At 35.5% G+C, this 19,520-nt stretch overlaps 2 protein-coding genes across 2 annotated transcripts; one reads left to right on the forward strand and one right to left on the reverse strand.

Moving 5' to 3' along the window:
- Positions 1 to 697: 697 nt before the first annotated feature.
- On the reverse strand, positions 698 to 6,045 carry txnl1 (thioredoxin-like 1). The gene is made up of 8 exons (XM_051877665.1): positions 5,782 to 6,045; positions 4,605 to 4,701; positions 4,196 to 4,363; positions 3,964 to 4,086; positions 3,530 to 3,599; positions 2,233 to 2,405; positions 1,145 to 1,249; positions 698 to 990 (listed from the first exon to the last, which is right to left on the reverse strand). The coding sequence occupies exons 1-8, from the start codon at positions 5,877 to 5,879 to the stop codon at positions 961 to 963; spliced, it is 864 nt and encodes a 287-aa protein (XP_051733625.1). The 5' UTR covers positions 5,880 to 6,045; the 3' UTR covers positions 698 to 960.
- A 23-nt stretch (positions 6,046 to 6,068) lies between these two features.
- On the forward strand, positions 6,069 to 19,199 carry nars1 (asparaginyl-tRNA synthetase 1). Its single transcript, XM_051878849.1, has 16 exons — positions 6,069 to 6,073; positions 9,485 to 9,693; positions 10,978 to 11,060; positions 11,152 to 11,217; positions 11,346 to 11,438; positions 11,533 to 11,622; positions 13,114 to 13,192; positions 13,398 to 13,468; positions 14,113 to 14,199; positions 14,736 to 14,951; positions 16,110 to 16,309; positions 16,386 to 16,521; positions 16,732 to 16,845; positions 16,956 to 17,087; positions 17,697 to 17,828; positions 18,874 to 19,199. Exons 1-16 carry the CDS (start codon positions 6,069 to 6,071, stop codon positions 19,003 to 19,005), a joined length of 1,845 nt encoding a protein of 614 aa, XP_051734809.1. The 3' UTR covers positions 19,006 to 19,199.
- The last annotated feature ends 321 nt before the right edge of the window (positions 19,200 to 19,520 follow it).

The following is a 19,520-nucleotide window of genomic DNA, read 5'->3' on the forward strand; positions in this document are numbered from 1 at the left end:
TCTTTTGTTTTTTTAATTAATAGCCTAGTTTCTTGTTAATAGGCTAATAAAACAATGCCGAATAGTAAATAAAATAAAGTCACATGCGTTAGCTATTTAATTTTTCTATAAATGGCTAATAATATGTCCTCAAAAAAATATATATTTAGCAGAAATTCTGATTTAAAACACGTTTGCCTTTGTAGTTCAAAAACCACATCTATATTTCCTCCAAATATATAGTCTATTATATTTAAAACGCAATGTTTACAAAGAAATTTACAGCAAAGAAATGTTATTTATTCTTTAATGAAAACACGACGTTATTCAAATGATTTTATTATGTGATCATTTTAATTTTAATGATTGTAAATTGTCCCCATTTCGTGTTTCTTTCAAATGATATGATTTAAACAAATGCAAGGATAATATTCCAAACAAACGCGAATGGATTTATCTATAAACCTGTTATACATTTTCGTTTCGTTTTTAAATAGCGGAGCTCCTCTCACAGGAACGCGCTCCAGACGCGCCCCCGCGGACACGCGCTGATTACGTGGCGTCTGCTGCCACCCAGCGGCTAGATCAGGAACAACAGCACATTATTTTTTCCAAGAAAAATGCATTTTGATTCATTAATTTTATATTAAGGTGTTAAAAATGATGAAAAGGCAACAGTTTCAGCGCTGAGTGTTAGGACAGACAGACAGTAGCCACATGCCTTTGAAAAAGGATCGACTTTATTTACAGGAACATTTTCAGGAGGTTTTCAGATAAAAATGATTTGTGATACACGGCCTCATTGAGACAAAGCTGTGTCTTCTCTCGCTCTCTCCCCCTCTGATGGCGAGCTGAGGGACGTATGCAGCGCTCCGCTGTGTGTGTGTGTGAGTGTGTGTGTGTTGATTTTGCCCAGTCATGTTGGCGGAGAAAGACGCCCGTGGAGAGATTGCAGCAATATGTCGTGTCGTCTTTTCCTCTTCAGTGACTTTCTCCCTTCTTACCCACAACCTGCATTTGACACGCAAAAACATCAAGAGCACCACATTTTACTTCCATGATGCTAAGTAATAAAATTTTCACCTGAAAATAATGTCGGACAGACTGGATTTGATTGAATGGTGGAAAGTGGGCTTGATATTATCGGTTAACAATATTTACTCACCCGTTTGAAGTCGTTCATGTTTGTCGCCTGGACCGGAGTTCCGATAAACGTCAAATAGTTCACTTTTGTCGTCTCCTCGTCTCCTTGGTTTGACTTAATAAATAACTGAAAACAGGTGGAGAATGAGAAACCTTTGATTAGAATTTCAGAAATCAAGTACTCTGGAAAATGGTTCCGATTCCCAAAATGTTTTTAAAACACAAGGGGGCCAAAATACCATAATATTCAACCAAATATAAAAATTGTGTCATCATTTACTCACCCACAAGCTGTTCTAAACCTGTATGAGTTTCTTTGTTCTGTTGAATACAAAGGAAGATATTTTGAAGAATGTTGGTCACCAAACATTTGCTGGTTCCCATTGACTTCCATAGTATTTATTTAATATTATGGAAGTCAATGGGGACCAACCACTTTTATTTTTTTTTTTCTTAATATGGAAGTCAATGGGGACCAGCAAGTATTTTTTTTTATACTATGGAAGTCAATGGGGACCGTCAACTTTTTTTTTTTTTTTTTTTTTGATACTATGGAAGTCAATGGGGACCAGCAACTATATTTTTTTTCATACTATGGAAGTCAATGGGGACCATCAACAATTTTTTTTTTTTTTTCCTCCATACTATTGAAGTCAATGGGGACCAACCACTAATTTTTTTTTTTTTTTTTTTTCCCATACCATGGAAGTCAATGGGGACCATCGACTCTTTGGTTACCAACATTCTTCAAATTATATTATCTTAACTCATACAGGTTTAGAGAAACTAGAGGGTGTGTAAATGATGACAAATTTAGTTTTTGGGTGAACTTTCCCTTTAAATAAGATGAACATTTAAAGATACAAAAGTTATAAAAATGACGTTCGGATTTTATTGATAGGTAATTTTTACACTAAGGAATACCAAGTGCATTTTAATATGCTGAAGTGAGATCTTGTAGTTTCTATGTTTTTTATTATTTATTTATATTAATTTTATTCTTTTTATTTATTATTTTATGTTTATATTTATGTACTTTAAGAAAAATATTGTTAAAGACTGTTTAAACAAGTGCTATTGTATCGGCATTAAGAGTGTAATTTAACGTACAGTCACACTGTTGACGTTCTGAAACTTGACATATCTGAGCGGGATGAGTCCGTCGTCTTTGTAGTCTTCCTCTGACAGATCCAGCGCCTGCGTCGCTTCGCTTCTCTCCGCATCATCGAAACCCATGGAACGAGGAAGATTAATGAAGATCTTCACACTCTTTGGGGCTTGAGCTGAAAACACATGAAAGGACAACATTGTCAACATATCAGAGATCAATAGCACTTTTGTACTGGGGCTGAAGGGCTAAATTTAACAGACATATGCACTTCTTGGTCAAAATGCCTATTTTGCCAACATATTAATGTGTAAACAGTCAGTTTGTCTCAATGTAAACAGGCATGTATTATAATATCAGATCATTTTGCACAGTAAATGCAGCTGTTGTTGCCTTTTTTGTTCTTAATTTTAATCAAACAACATTATTGACTCTTCTTGATTTATTTATTTTATATTTTATAGATATTTTATTCAAAGCAACTTCCATTCAAGGCATGCATATTAATGTTGGTATACATATTATTAGTAGTTTGTTTTTAAGCAAAAACTTATTTTAGTGTAACAAGTTAAATAAAAATGTGTAAAGTTGCCTTATTTTATTTTAGCTAATTAACAAGGTTTTTTTTTTGCATTTATTTTATTTCACTTAATGATTATTCTATGTCAAGTAGAGCTGCACGATTCTGAATAGACAAAATAACATGCAATTTACTATATTTAATTAATTTGAATACATTTAAAAAAAAAAGGTTTGAATGAATGATTCAATGACTCACTCAAAGACTTCACTTGTTTCATTACTGGATGAATCAGAGTTTCTGAATGAAGCTCTTGAATGAATCATTTGATGACAAATACATATTTTAACAATCACTTGTCGCCACCTACTGGTGTAACTGTTACTTTCAAAAGGTGATTTGCTCTATTTTGATCACTACCGTAGACATCAGTGTTTATATCTGAACTATACACTTTTATCTCAGTACTTCTGTTATAATCTGAATGGTTGTAAGACAGAAATAATGATACTGTGTGGTTAAAAAAGACTGTTTGTGAAGCGGTTTCATATCGATACATGACAACGGCTCTCTCTTGATCAGAACGCAGATCTGAATGTTCGCTGTGATCGCACTTGTCAAAAGTTAATAGACAGAGACGAATCATTGTCATACAGAAATAAGATTGCATAGGTGTTTGAATCGAGATCTACGATTAATCATGCAGCTCTAATGTCAAGTAATGAAAAATGTAAGACAAGAAAGTCCCTACTGAGTGGGTGACAAAGGACGTCTCTTACCGAGTTCAGCAGACAGCAGTTTCAGGGAGAAGAGTTTGACAGGTTGATTGAAGGCGATTGTGATCAGAAGCTGCAAACAAACGCAGAACGTTCAGTCATGAGATCAACACTACAGATCATATTTACACACGATCTGTGTACTTGAGAAACTCACACTGACAGTAACTGTGATCTGATCTCATATAAGATTAACATTACAGTTTCACTTTCAGGTTAACAGCCATTAGATACAGCTCATGCTGTGCAACAAAATACAGAAAATTAAAATATCAGCTTTAAATCTAAGACGGATTTCAAGTAAATATTTAGTCTCAAAGGGGAAAAAATAGCTTGTGAATCTGCGCGACAAAACACCGTCAGTTCCTTTACATGTAAACATGACATTTATGTTGACATTTAAAGGTACAGCATCAAGATCCAAGAGGGATTTCCACCTGTTCATCACAGTCTGACTCCAGGTAAGACGAGTCCTTGATTAAGCAGTTGTCAAAGCCACAGTCGTCACTCTCATTGAGACATTCACAGCCCGCTTTATTCACGAACGGCATCAGGTCCATCTGAACACAACAAGTGACACCAACACTACAAATGTGGCACTTCTCAAAGTTCATGAGTGAAAGGAACCCAGTAAAACCCAGTATATGGGAGCAGACTGCATGTACTCACGTAGCCTTTAGGAATATCAGAGTCTTCATTGCTCCCTGGATCGTTTTCCACATGCTGTTTGATTTTCTCCTCCAGCCCGGAAGCATCTGCGCCCTGATACTGGTCCACGCGCACTTTGTTTCGGAAAAACAGGAACGTCGGCGTTGCTGAGATATTATTAGCTGCAGCCTGTTGCCTAAGAGATGGAAAATAAAGATTTTGGTCATGTATGTACTTTAACTCAATTTCAACCTTTTTTATATGTTATACGAGATTCAACTTGATTTTTAAAGTCATTTTTATATAACTTAAGTTGAAATGAGTTGTACAGCCAATTTGTTTATACTTAAAACATTTAACTGCAGACTGGATCCTGGACTAGTGTAGGTTTGTAAACATGTGTTAGTGTAAATCACAAGCGCTCTCTCACCTGACAGACGTGGACGTCGACTTCTAGAAACACAACCTGAGGGTATTTGTTGCTTAACATGGTGAACGCTGGAGCTATTCTGACACACGGACGACACCTGGACAAAGAAAAAACATCATCATCATCATCTCAGCCCTAAAATTAGGACACTTCTTCCCTTAAAGTTGGCATGAAATGGAATTCGCACTTGTCTTTTCTTCCTTATTGTGCTCTATATCCAATGAAACGCTTCTGGAACAAGAACAAATGTAGGGCGGGGCTTGATTTTGTCTGTGAGGAATTGATTGGATGGTTGTGGTTTGCTATTGGTGGATATCATATGAGTGACAGGTTGCCCCGCCCTCGTCAGAGAAGAGATGTCGCTGCAAGAGGGAGGGGAAGATATTTTGATTCAGGATTATGAGAAACATGAATTTAAAACAATAATGATGTGCACTGAATAATTATTTATAATAAATACTGCAATATTCCATAAAGAAAGAACTGAAGGTGACTTTAAATCTGTGTTTGTTTAAAAACAACTAAATTCTGACAGCTGATGTTGTTCGAATCATCTGAAAATAGCACTAAATAGCATTAAAAATAAATTTACTAAAAAAAAAAAAAAAAAAAAAAACATACTATAAACGTTTTAAACTACATATTCAACCTGACAATTATCCAATAATAATAATAGTAATCATAAAAATGCATTATTAAAATAAATAAATACATATTTATTAATAAATAACTTTAGTAATCTTTAATAATTATAAATTATGAAATACTTCCTAAAATATATAAATATTTAATGTTTACCTGCATGTCATGTGACCATTAAACAACATGTGAATGTGTTGTTAAATTATTTTTGTTAAACTTAAAATCTCAGAGGGACTTCAAGTAAATATGTTGTGTCAAAAGAGTTCGGCTGACAACAGCGCAACAAAATAGAGTTAGTTCTTTCAATTGTGTACCCGAACCCAACGTGTGTGTGTGTGTGTGTTTTGCTAAGTCATGCCGGTGTTGGTTCTGTTCTTGTCCTCCGTTCAGTCGGGTGTCTGAGTGGCGGGTCTGTTTGTGCTGTTCTGACCGGGCTCGGACTCTCGTTCCCCGGCTAGGTGTGTGTACGTGTGTATGTATGTGTTCTCGGTTCTGTTGGGTTCGGCTGCAGGAGGCCTCACACACACTCACTCACCCGCTCATGGTGAACTTCACCACGGCCAGCCTGGATCCGGCGCCGCTCAGCTCCGCCTGGAACTCTGAGTCATTCCCGATCACCTTCACCCCGACCATGACTCAAACACACGGGGAACGAATCGCTGATTAGCGCTAATAATCACCTCTAATCGGTCAGATTGGTCAAAATCACTGAAGCTCGGCGCGGCACGACGCTTGTCCCCGAACACACTTCCTGTGTAGTGATGACGAGGCAGGCGGGCTGACCAATCACAGACGAGCGTCATCACTGAAACCGTTCAGGAGATGTCGTAAATCCTCAGCAACTGTCGTGAGGTAAAAATAACTTATATTTTATTGAATTATTTTTATTTATTTGCATTTATTATACATCCTTCCGCCGCTCATCTTATATGTATCTAACTTATGAGAATATTTCATTTAAAATAATTATTTTTTTCTTTGACAGTGCAGTGAGTACGTTCGTCCAGCGATCAGTCATGCAGTGTTTCCATGGTGACGGGTCGATTTATCTTGACCAAAAACATGACCAGGATCAAAACTTTGTTTTTATTTCTAGTTTCGTTAGCTGCGCTGAGCCAGACGACCGCGGAGTACGGTGTGTTTTTAGACTAAGAATATATTATAGATATAATAGGAACATATTTATGTTACACACATTAAGAATTAGCTGTTGCTAGATTTCAACCATTACGGCTCATCCAACAACAAAACCAATCAGAGTGTTGACTAGCCACATAAGAAGATGTCAGATGTGTTACTCTGCTTTGAAACAATATGTTATGTTTATTCTCTACTTACAATATGTGCAATATTTTGTGTTGGTCTTATGTACATGCATGTTTTTGTGTTCATTTTACAGATAAGAAAGCAGAAGAAAGGAGATTTGGGGTGACCTCGTTAACTAGGAAAAATAAGGAGCTAACAAAGTTTTCTCCTTTCTTGAAGCCTTACAAGGGACGACAAGAGCAGGTATGATCATAACCACTGAAATATATACATTTAGCTCAGATCATTTCACAGTAAGATACTGTGTCTGTGGAGAATTTAGAGTAAAATAGTCAGTGTAAAATATATAAACTAAATATATAAATAAATACAATTATTAAAATAATATATAAAAAATTAGTTACAAAAATAAATTATTAAATATGTCTAACAGTACAATACTATAGTGAGTAAAAAATAATAATGTAATGTAAGAAACATTTTATAGAAATATTTTCCGAATAATATTTGGCGCACACTAATATTTTTTTAATGTTTTTTTTTTAAAAAAAGAAAAAGTCTCTTCTGCTCACCAAAGCTGCCTTTATTTGATCAAAAATACAGTAAATATTGTGAAATATTTTTACAATTTAAAATATCTGTTTTCTATGTGAATATATATTGAACTGTAATTTATTCCTGTGATCAAAGCTGAATTTTCAGCATCATTACTCCAGTCTTCAGTGTCACATGATCCTTCAGAAATCATTAATATATGATGATTTGCTGCTCAAGAAACATTTCTTATTATTATAAATTTTTTCCAGGATTCTTTGATGAATAGACAGTTCAAAAGAACAGTGTTTATGTGAAATAGAAAGCTTTTGTAACATTATACACTACCTTTCAAAAGTTTGGGTTCAGTAAGAATTAAAAGAAATTAAAGAAATTAATACTTTAATTCAGCAAGGACGCATTAAACTGATCAAAAGATACAGTAAAGACATTTATAATGTTACAAAAGATTCTATTTCAGATAAATGTTGTTCTTTTGAACTTTCTATTCATCAAAGAATCCTGAAAAATGAAATTGTACACAACTGTTTTCAACATTAATAATAATCATAAATGTTTCTTGAGCAGCAAATCATCATATTAGAATGATTTCTGAAAGATCATGTGACACTGAAGACTGGAGTAATGATGCTGAAAATTCAGCTTTGATCACTGGATATAAATTACAGTTTATAATATATTCACATAGAAGCCAATTATTTTAAATTGCAATAATATTTCATATTTTTACTGTATTTCTGATCGAATAAATGCAGCTTTGGTAAAACATTAAAAAATTAAAAACATTAAAAAAACATTAAATATAATAAAACATTAAAAAAATCTTACTGATCTAAAACTTTTGAACGGTATTGTATTTATAATATTATTTTTTTACAGTACAAATTAGGTCTTTAAACAGGAATATTTCAAATTTATGAGGTGCCTTGCGCAAGGATCATCATATTTGGAGGTCCGTGGCATCTGAAAATCCATTTTAAGAGATAGTAAAGAGAAGAGTAAAGAGGTGAAGAAAAAAAAAAAATTCAAGTAAATCAGCAAACAGTCCCTCAGATCACCCTAAGAACCAAAACAAATGCATTGTAACACCCTAATATTACAGTGGAGAGGTTAGCACAGGCGTTTCCTTCGGTATAATGTAAAGACTGCCTTTTTTACTGGGATGTTCTGTTGTTAAATAGTGAAATATGACTTACTGAATGAACTGTTGGTGTTGTTTCAGCTCTTGGATAAGCTGCCTGAGAATTTCGAACTGCTTTTTAAAAGCGCCATTTCCCTGGAAACGACCATTTTCTGTTTTGCGCTCCTGTATGGACTCTTTCACCTGCATTGCTGGGATCCTGTAAGACTTCAAAATGCTCTTCTTAATGACTTAAACATCAGTGTGTAAAGTAATCATTTCTCCTGTTGCTGACAAAAATATGTTCTAAAAAACGTTTTGCTGACATTCCCATTAAATGTTATTTCTGAATCTTCTCTGAACATTCAAAACGTCTGTTCTTTAAAATTTTTGTCATGGTTATACAAATCATACATTTAATCCTTTTGCAAACATTATGGGAATGTTACTTTTGAATGTTCTCCGAAGTAACATTTAAAAAATGTTAGATGAATGTCCAAACATTTCAGAATGTATAAATAATGTTTTTGTGCTAATGTTTTGCAACATTTGAGAGAACGTTGCCAGAACGTTCTCTGTCAGCTGGGTAGAAAATAGTGCTGTGAATGAAGTCATGGCTAATGAATACTTGTCTCTTTTTTATTGTTGCTGAATCACAGCTCTGTCGGAAATGGATCCGGAATAAAGATTGGGCCGAGGAGTTGGAGATGGTCGAGACAGCGTGATGCCCAAAGTAATGAAAGTTTACTGTTGTGATGAAGAGATGTAGATGAAATACACAAACACACACACATCTGCACATTTGTTTCATAAACACCTTAGTGTTTTATGAACTTTGAACTTTTTAAATCATGTATTTGAGGTTTTTTATTGTACAGACACAAACTTTGATGAAACCTTTACCTTTTACTAAAGTATTTATATTATTTGTGGACATGTAAAAAATATATTTGTTAATAAATAACTTGCTCAGCGTCTCTGATTGGGGTCTGGCTCATTCATATTCAAAATGTCACGTACATTTTACAGAAATTATTTTTACAATATTATTTAGCAAATAGAATTAAAATAAACATTAGATTAAATCCGTAAATAAATTAGTAAAAATTGTAATTTTATATTTTTTCCCACCTGTTACTGTCCGTATTTTATTTGTTTCTTTGTTTAGTGACTGACTGACGTCAAAAATAACCAACCCTAAACGCCTTTATTTAAACTCCCGCCCCCAACCTCAAACCAACCAATCAGCTTTCCCGAAAAAGCGTCATCTTGCGAACAGGCCAATCCTTTACTGAAGCGATAGCGTTGAACGGTTTGCGCGTGCGCATGAGTCCCCAGGCCAGCAGCTCGTGTGCGCGTGTGTAGGGACAGGAAACAGACGGGCGAGCCGATTATCGGAGCGTTTAACGTTACCTGAAAACAGCTCCCGAACCGAGCCGGACTCAACTCATCTGAGGCATATAGAGCATAAAATGGCGGACGAGGGCGTCGGTCAGATGTCGATCAGTGAGTTTGGTGATGATGGTGATGAAGATGATGCTGCATGTTTTCTGCAGTGTTGCGTCAGATCATTCAATATGCTACACATACTGTATTCTAGTTATATATGCTGCAGTACACAACTGTATTCATTTAAATCTTTGTACTGCACTAATATTCATAATATATTACCGTTTAACAATACTTCTGTACTCCTATACACAATTATACTCTACTAGTGGTTAAATTGACAAAATCTCTGCAGAGGATTGCATCAGAACATGCTTTAAGATCAATCTCTCATCTATACATTTAATCATAAACTGACAAGATCTGTCAAATGCTTCACATTTTCGTAAATAAAATCTTAAATGCTGATTAATCAAATGAATCCTTGGGATGGGCGATATCAAACATTTTAATCCTATACCGATGCTTTTTGTTATAATTTTAGCGATACCTGTTATTATTTCTGAAATGGGAATGTGATTTTTCAAAATAATGTACATTTTTACAACAAAAAAATAAAGATCATTACCTTATAAGTAAATGTGCATCTACATGACATGCTGGCCATTAATAATAAATGTATTACAAAAGCAAATACGAGCTCAATTAAATAAAAAAGTTTGTACCAATAGGTGTAAAAACAATCCAGAAATATTGTGATTAAATAATAATAAAATAATTTATTATAACATAAACATGAATACAATAACCTAAAATATCAACAACATAAAAAAAGTAAAGGTGAAAGTGAAAGGAAAAAAAAAATGCACATTTGCACTTAAAGGTGCAATGTGTAAATTTTAGGAGGAGCTATTGACCGAAATGCAATATACATAACTATGTTTTCAGAGGTGTATAAAGACCTTACATAATGAACCGTTATGTTTTTATTACTTTAGAATGAGCCATTTCTATCTACATACACCGGGTCCCCTTACATGTTAAGTCGCCATTTTGTGTCAGCATGTTTCTACAGTAGCCCTAAATGGACAAACTGCTCTACCGAGTGCGTTTGATTGACTAGCTACTCTGCTGTCTCAGACAATGACATATTTGTCCTGTGTTGGCCACCGTAGCTTCTCTATATTGCAATTCGCAACCTCGCCGCTAAAATTTACACACTGCACCTTTAAACAGGCCACTTTCTACATATTCATCTATTTTGGGTTACTGATGTTTTTAAAAGGAATTGATAATTATTGATCGATGTGCCCATCCCTACCTAGTGCCCTCGCAAGAGCACTAAAGCCTGAATCTGCTTGCAAACTGGTGAAATGTGTAATCTGATGTTCCCTCCTGCAGAAGAACTGTACGTGTCTGATAAACAGGGCAGTGATGTGGATGGAGACGGATCCGAGCAGAAGCCCTTTAAAACGCCACTCAAGGTACCTGCATCCCTAAGTGATGTTATCCATGATGGTCATTTTCTGTATTTTGTTTCATACTTTATCTTTCATATTTTCTAAATGTTCTCAGGCACTGTTGTTTGCTGGAAAAGAGCCGTTCCCAGTGATCTATGTGGATTCACAGAAGGAAGGAGAGGTGTGTGTGAACCTAAAGATAACTAACATACCGTAACCAGAAGTTACGTAGAAGTTTTATAGGAATAGCATTTTACCTGTAGTGAATGGCCTGAGTAATTTAACATTATGGTGTGTTTGTGTTGTTAGCGTTGGGCCGTCATCTCTAAGACTCAAATGAAGAACACTAAGAAGCTCTTCAATCGAGAGCAGATGAAGAGTGAGAGCAAAGACAAGAAGGAGGTACCTGGAGCGTTCTGTAATTCACCTGCCCTCTGTAGACCAATAATCCCTGCTGTATTTATCATCTCTGCCTGTCTGCTGTCATGATTGACAGGCTGAAGATGCTGAACGCAGAGAGAAGAATCTGGAAGAAGCTAAAAAGATCATCATCGAGAACGACCCCAGCCTTCCTGAACCCAAAACCGTGAGTTTCAGAGTATTTTCTGAATTAGATACATAATATAATATTCATTATATAATAGCTCTGAGTTACAAGATGGGGAGGCAGTAATGGATATAATTAATAAACAAGTGCAAGTTTACATCTCAACTTTTTTTCTCAGAATTCTGAGTTTACATCTAGAAATTTTGACTTTTTTCTCTGAATTCTGAGTTTACATTTCACAATTTTAACTTTTTTTCCCCCTTGGAATTCTGAGTTTACATTTCGCAATTTTGACTTTTTTTTCCTTGGAATTCTGAGTTTACATTTAGCAAATTTGACTTTTTTTTCCTTGGAATTCTGAGTTTACATTTCGCAATTTTGGCTTTTTTTCCCTCGGAATTCTGAGTTTACATTTAGCAATTTTGACTTTTTTTCCTTGGAATTCTGAGTTTACATTGAGCAATTTTGACTCTTTTTCCTTGGAATTCTGAGTTTACATTTAGCAAATTTGACTTTTTTTTTTCCTTCGGAATTCTGAGTTTACATTTAGCAAATTTGACTTTTTTTCCTTGGAATTCTGAGTTTACATTTAGCAAATTTGACTTTTTTTTCCTTGGAATTCTGAGTTTACATTTAGCAATTTTGACTTTTTTTCCTTGGAATTCTGAGTTTACATTTAGCAAATTTGACTTTTTTTTCTTTGGAATTCTGAGTTTACATTGAGCAAATATGACTTTTTTTCCTTGGAATTCTGAGTTTACATTTAGCAAATTTGACTTTTTTTTCCTTGGAATTCTGAGTTTACATTTAGCAATTTTGGCTTTTTTTTCCTTGGAATTCTGAGTTTACATTTAGCAATTTTGACTTTTTTTCCTTGGAATTCTGAGTTTACATTTAGCAAATTTGACTTTTTTTTCTTTGGAATTCTGAGTTTACATTGAGCAATTTTGGCTTTTTTTCCTTGGAATTCTGAGTTTACATTTAGCAAATTTGACTTTTTTTTCCCTTGGAATTCTGAGTTTACATTTAGTAATTTTGGCTTTTTTTCCTTGGAATTCTGTGTTTACATTGAGCAAATACGACTTTTTTCCCCCCCTTGGAATTCTGAGTTTACATTTAGCAATTTTGCCTTTTTTTCCCCTTGGAATTCTGAGTTTACATTTAGAAATTCTGACTATAAGTTGCTATTTTAAAAACAAAAGGTACTTCAAATTTCAGATTCTCAAGGAGCATCAGTCATTGTGTTTGTAAGATGTAAATAAACATGCACAAGGTATTTATCAATCTGGTTGAGAAAGTAGTCTGATTCAAAGGTTCACACAGCTAATATTTGCCTTTAAAATGGATTATTTATGGTGTTCACCACCACTTTTAATCAGAGCTCAATCAGATCGATTGATGCATTTACATGGAGACATTTTAAATCCCATTGAGCCATCAATCCGATTATTAATGAATTTCTAGGTTGTGTGTTAAAAAGTGTTCATCTGCTTTATCAATTTTTTTTGGTTTATTTTCTGCCACGCTCAGGTGAAGATTGATAAACTGGAGCCGCTCAGAGAGCAGAGGGTGAAGGTGTTCGGTTGGGTCCATCGGTTACGCAGACAAGGTGAGCAGATCATGTGTGTTTGTTCATCTAGAATCGACTGTCTTTCTTCAGTCTTATTGAACGGGTCCAGTCTGAATCTGCTTGGAGAACACAAAAGTGATGTCCGGCCAAGGAAAATATCCCTTCCGGACATCACTTTTGGCCACTGCTGCGTTTATAAAGCTCATACATTTATTTTAAAATGTTTTTACTAATGTTTTCTCAGGAAAGAACCTTTTGTTTATTGTTCTGCGCGACGGAACTGGTTTCCTGCAGTGTGTTCTCACGGATAATCTGGTACTGTGTGTTTGTTGATATTTTACACAATTATAAATGGGTAAATTAGTCCTATCAACCCTATTAGTTACAGTAAAAATAGTGAAATATTTTTACAAAGTAAAATATCTGTTTTCTATGTGAATATATATATATATATATATATATATATATATATATATATATAGTAAAATATAATTTATTTCTGTGATCAAAGCTGAATTTTCAGCATCATTACTCCAGTCTTCAGTGTCACATGATCCTTCAGAAATCATTCATTCATATTTTTGTTGAAACCGTGATGCATTTTATTTTTCAGGATTCTTTGATGAATAAAAAGTTCAGCATTTAATTGAAATAGAATCTTTTGTAACATTATAAATGTCTTTACTGTCACTTTTGATCAGTTTGATGTACCTTTGCTGAATAAACATATTGTCTTCTTAAACAAAACTCAAACCTTTGAACGGTAGTGTATTATAAATATATTTTTCAGAACTGTAATGATATTTGATGCACATCTTGAATTTGTATTTGCTCTGAAATGGGTTGTTTTTATTCAGTTGTCCAAAGCAGCCATGTTTAATGATATTGAATGTAAGAAGTGAAATGCAGCAAAAGTGTAGTTCAGTCTCTGAGATGATGGATGTGTGTGTTGTGTGCAGTGTCAGTGTTACAATGGACTGATGTTGTCTACGGAGAGCACCGTCGCTCTGTATGGAATCGTCAAACCTGTTCCTGAGGGCAAACAGGTAATATGATTTTAATATAATATGATTAATATTAATTACCTATGTTTAAAGGGACAGTTCATCAAGATAAAAGTTTACTCGCCTTTAGAGGGTCATGAAACCCTAAACTAAATTTTCTGTTATGTGTTGAACATCATAGAAGTCAGTGTTACCATCAGTTTCTTTTAGTTGTAGGAGATAAGTTAATTTTAATCTTTTTTTTTTTTTTTTTTTTTTTTTTTTTTTTTTCCCCCAACTTCTGGGTTTAAATTCATCTTTGCATCGACATCATAGGATGTGAGGTTATCTTGTACTATAGTACATCGATGACTCATCGCTGCCTCATAATTATTCATGAGACTGCGTGTCCTTATCCAATGAGAAGATGCCTCGCTTAATTATTCTGAATCGAAGCTGTTACAAAACTGTGGTGAGAACTGACTGGTGCTGAAACAGGGCGTTTCATGACTCTTTAAGTCTTTTCCATGCCCGTTTGATTTCTGAAACACAAAATGAGTGTTTTTTTCATGGTTTTGTTTTGTTTTGCCAGGCTCCAGGGCGGCCATGAGCTGCACTGTGATTTCTGGGAGCTGATCGGTCTGGCTCCAGCAGGCGGCGCTGATAACCTGCTGAACGAGGAGTCTGACGTGGATGTGCAGCTGAACAACAGGCACATGATGATCCGTGGGGAGAACGTCTCCAAGATCCTGAAAGTCCGATCCACGGTCACGCAGTGTTTCCGGGATCATTTCTTCAGCCGGGGTTACTGCGAGGTCATTCCTGAAGCCATGCACAAGCACACATTAATAAGCACACGGTCCTTAAAAAGAAGTCTTAAGACTCCGATATACTTCTTTTCCGCTCTTCGCTTAGGGGTAAAAAAAAAAAAAGTTTGAAATATACATGACCAGTGATATACTGTTAGCGAAAATCCCGACGTCGTCTACGCTGCTGAGAGGCGTTTAGATTAATATGTTAATATGTACTGCGCTATTCTAAATATGTACTGCGCAATAACTATTTTGTTATTGAGCTTTCCTCTCAATAACAAAATAAACACAACATGTGAAATGAAACTTTCCGCCTTTCAGTGAAATGTGCCGTTCTGACATTGAAATAGGCCATTATTTCTTTAAAAAAATTGTTTGATCCGTGAATTTGAAAGAATTTTACATTTAGGTTTTTTAGAATTGTTTTACTTCATCGGAATGGTACGAAACTTGGCAAATATTTTGGCACTTGCTATGTGAACACACAAAAAAAATCATGGACATGGTTCGAAAAGTTTAAATGGCCAAAAAAACTTGTACTGTTCACTGTCAAAAATGAGCGCATTTCATGGGAAGTGAATCTCATCTAGTGGAAATGTTTGGTACTGCGCCCAAAAAATCTTACTGAAAGCTCATTTTTTGAGATATCAACCTCAAACTTTTTTAGATTTATGGCTTTGATTTCCTCACAGTTTAGAGTAAAACATGTTTTGGAAAATATGTATTTCATATAAATTTTAAAATAGTATTTTTATGCATTTTTTCATAATAATAAACTTAAACTTATACAGCTTAACTTTTTTTTTTTTTTTTTTTTCACTTCAGCAATAATCTGCCAAGTATCTTCTTTAAAAAAGAGACCAAACTTCAGTCTGTTCTCCAAAACATTCAAGATTTATTATTTATACTGGAAATTTCATTTTTAGGTCTATGCTTAAAAAGTGATTAACAGGTAATAAATGGATCATAACTATTCCGTAAATATAATTTAGTACCATAAAATCCCCTGAAAATACAAATATTAAATAAGAAACATTATCAGACCAAAATAGTACATTCATTTCATTGAAATAAAAATAAAAAAGAATTTCTGTCATTTTTGACTGCCGTGCGAGCAGCACCAGAGGTAACCGTGGAGGTTTGTTTTCTTGTTGTCCTTAGATAACTCCACCCACTCTGGTGCAGACGCAGGTGGAGGGCGGCTCCACCCTCTTCAGCCTCAACTACTTCGGTGAGAACGCGTACCTGACGCAGTCCTCTCAGCTCTACCTGGAGACCTGCATCCCTGCGCTGGGCGACACCTTCTGCATCGCACAGTCGTACCGCGCCGAGCAGTCCCGCACCCGCAGACACCTGTCCGAGTGAGTCTGGAGACATTCGACATTCATCCATTTACATAAAACATCGAAACCAACGTGTGTGTGTGTGTGTTCTCAGGTACACCCACATTGAGGCTGAGTGTCCCTTCATGAGTTATGAAGACCTTCTGAACAGGTTGGAGGATCTGGTGTGTGACGTGGTCGACAGGGTCCTGAAGTCTCCTGCTGCGCAGCTGCTCTACGACCTCAACCCTGTACGACCCCTGACCTTTATGTGTTTCTGATTATCAGTTAACTATTATACTGAGGTTCTCGCAGTCATTGGAAACCTGGAAACATCCATTTTAAAGGCCTGGATTGTGTTATTCATTCATGAAGTTGACTGCATTTTAAAAGCCAACATTGTGAATATTCTTTTGAATAATCTGTACATTACATCTATTTTTTTTATTTTCCTCTTGCAGGACTTCAAGCCTCCCAAACGTCCATTCAAGAGGATGAACTACACCGAGGCCATCGAGTGGCTGAGAGAGCACAACATCAAGAAGGATGATGGGACGTTTTATGAGTTTGGAGAGGTTTGTTATGTCGAGTCTCATACGTTCTTGCCAAGAGCGCTGAAATACGAAGAAAGGCCGAAACGCTTGAGTTATTATGATATTTGACCATGTTTGTGTCATTTCTACAGGATATCCCAGAAGCCCCTGAGCGCCTGATGACTGACTCCATTAATGAGACCATCCTGTTGTGTCGTTTCCCGGCTGAGATCAAATCCTTCTACATGCAGCGCTGCCCTGAGGACCGTCGCCTCACTGAATCGGTTAGGATCAGACACGTGTCATAACCAGCCACAAAACATCCAGTAACAAATGATTTTTTTTTTCCTGACTACACCAAAGCCATCGCATTCACAGCCAATCAAAACATATTTGGTGCAGTTATGTGGACCAATGGGGTTTCACTGTGGGTGGAGTTACCAGCCAGGCTCAAAATGAGGCGGAGCTGATACTGAGATTTAGATATGCTAATGAACATTTGATTTCTGACCAGTCACAACAGATGGGCCGTCTAACCAATCAGAGCAGAGCAGCTCTCAGAAAGATAGACCGAATCCTTGATCGAACCGTTTCAGACACTGAGAGAAAAGAGCTGATGCTGCAGTGGATATTATGAGATGATGAAAGTGTTTTTTGACATTGGATGCATGTAAACATATTGTTGGAAATTGAAAACAAAATTAGAAGCCTTTAAAATAGCATAATTGGGGCACTTTAATATGCAAAAAGGCAAAATCACTGTAACAGTCTCAAAAAAAGTATATGATAGGAAGATTATTGTGTTCACACTCAAGGTGATTTATAAATGAGTCTGCAGGAGAGCAGTGTTCACAGAGTTGTGTTATAATGGCTGGTGTGTTTGTGTTTGTCAGGTGGATGTTCTGATGCCCAACGTCGGGGAGATTGTGGGAGGCTCCATGCGTATCTGGGACGCTGAGGAGCTCCTGGAAGGGTATAAGAGAGAGGGAATCGACCCCACACCCTACTACTGGTACACTGACCAGGTAACAGCCTTCTGGAAATATTTCGTATAGACCAGTGGTTCACGACCAGGGGATCGGGGCCCTCAACAAACTTCCAAGAGGGTCCTTAAGATAAATTATTTAAAATAAGACAAAACAAGCATTAAAATAGGCTAAATAACTAAAAATATTTCTTATTTGGTTATTGTTATAACAAATATACATCTTTCTAGTCATGACAAGAGTGAGGGTGGGCCTTCAAATATTGTTGTTTAATGCTTTTATTAATCAAGGATGCATTAAATTGATCAAAAGTGGCATTTATAATGTTACAAAAGATTCTATTTCAAATAAATGCTGTTCATTTGAACTTTCTATTCATCAAAGAATCCTGAAAAATAAAATGTATGACAGTTTCCACAAAAATATGACCGTTTTCAACATTGATAATAATCATAAATATTTCTTGAGCATCAAATCATCATATTAGAATGATTTCTGAAGGATCATGTGACACTGAAGACTGGAGTAATGATGCTGAAAATTCAGGTTTGATCACAGAAATAAATATTTAAAATGTAACTTTTTAATGTAATATTTTTTCATATTTTTTTTTACTGTATTTTGATCAAATAAATGCAGCCTTGGTGAGCAGAAGAGACTCTTTTAAAAAACATTAAAAAAATCTTACCAACCCCAAACTTTTTGAATGATAGTTTACATCTTGATATTTTTGTATTTTCCCTGAAATCATGTAAATAGTGGATTTTTTTTGGTTTCCAAATAGCCATTGTTGACAAGTAGTTTAACAGTGTTTAATGTAAAACCAAAATTAATCGTAATTACGTATTAATCAAGCCTTGTTTGCAGGAAGAATATCATTTTAATTTACATTTACATGCACCAGTATACCAATACATAATTATAAACAGCAATATTTACCTACATACGAGATATTTTAATATATGAAAAATGCCACCAAAGTCCTCATGAATATTGAATATTTTGTCCAACCCTTTGTTATACCTCAATGATTGAAATATTGACATATTCAGCATCTAAGCGTGTAACTCTTTGTGTGTTGCAGAGGAAGTTTGGCACGTGTCCTCATGGTGGATATGGTCTGGGACTGGAGCGGTTCCTCACCTGGCTGCTGAACCGGCACCACATCCGTGACGTCTGCCTGTATCCGCGCTTCATTCAGCGCTGCCGACCCTAATCGCATGCACAAAATCTCCGCCCACACCACAAGAGACCAACTAGAAAAATCACATCACTCACTCTCAACGCTGGAGACCATAATATATATACATGTCATGTTTAAAGATCTAACCAGAAGACGGTTTGATAGATGATTCAGTGTTGCATTATATTACTGTCTGTAATACTCATATTAATAAATCAGTGAGATGATGCACTTGTGTTTGATTCCATTAGAGGGCACCAGAGAGAAGCTCAACTGCACTGCTGTGGGCTTTTTACCTGTTATGTTCAAAGTCTTGATGTTGTTTTCGGGCTCTACTAGAACTGGTTTTCCTGCTTGAATGTTGATTATTTTCCTCATATTCTCCATTTTTGCAGTTCCTCTCTTCCCAGTCTGTCATGCCATATAATTTTGCAAAAGAAAAAGTATTGAGAGAAAAAAAGTTTTGCAAACAAAAGTAAAGAATTGCAAGAATTAAGATATAATTAATTGCAAAAATCAATGACTGCTGTAAAAGAAGCTTATGATCC

Source organism: Ctenopharyngodon idella, chromosome 21 (assembly GCF_019924925.1).
Source record: "Ctenopharyngodon idella isolate HZGC_01 chromosome 21, HZGC01, whole genome shotgun sequence".
Lineage (NCBI taxonomy): Eukaryota > Metazoa > Chordata > Actinopteri > Cypriniformes > Xenocyprididae > Ctenopharyngodon > Ctenopharyngodon idella.

Bases quoted from the DNA above. Each gene is read 5' to 3' on its own strand.
- txnl1 (XM_051877665.1), bottom strand. From the start codon at position 5,879: ATGGTCGGGGTGAAGGTGATCGGGAATGACTCAGAGTTCCAGGCGGAG. The intron at 4,087-4,195 runs GTGAGTACATGC...TGTTGTGTTCAG, and splicing joins CTGATATTCCTAAAGGCTAC to ATGGACCTGATGCCGTTCGT. The intron at 1,250-2,232 runs GTACGTTAAATT...ACCTGTTTTCAG, and splicing joins AGAACGTCAACAGTGTGACT to TTATTTATTAAGTCAAACCA.
- nars1 (XM_051878849.1), top strand. The intron at 11,218-11,345 runs GTGTGTGTGAAC...TTGTGTTGTTAG, and splicing joins ATTCACAGAAGGAAGGAGAG to CGTTGGGCCGTCATCTCTAA. The intron at 16,846-16,955 runs GTTTGTTATGTC...TCATTTCTACAG, and splicing joins CGTTTTATGAGTTTGGAGAG to GATATCCCAGAAGCCCCTGA.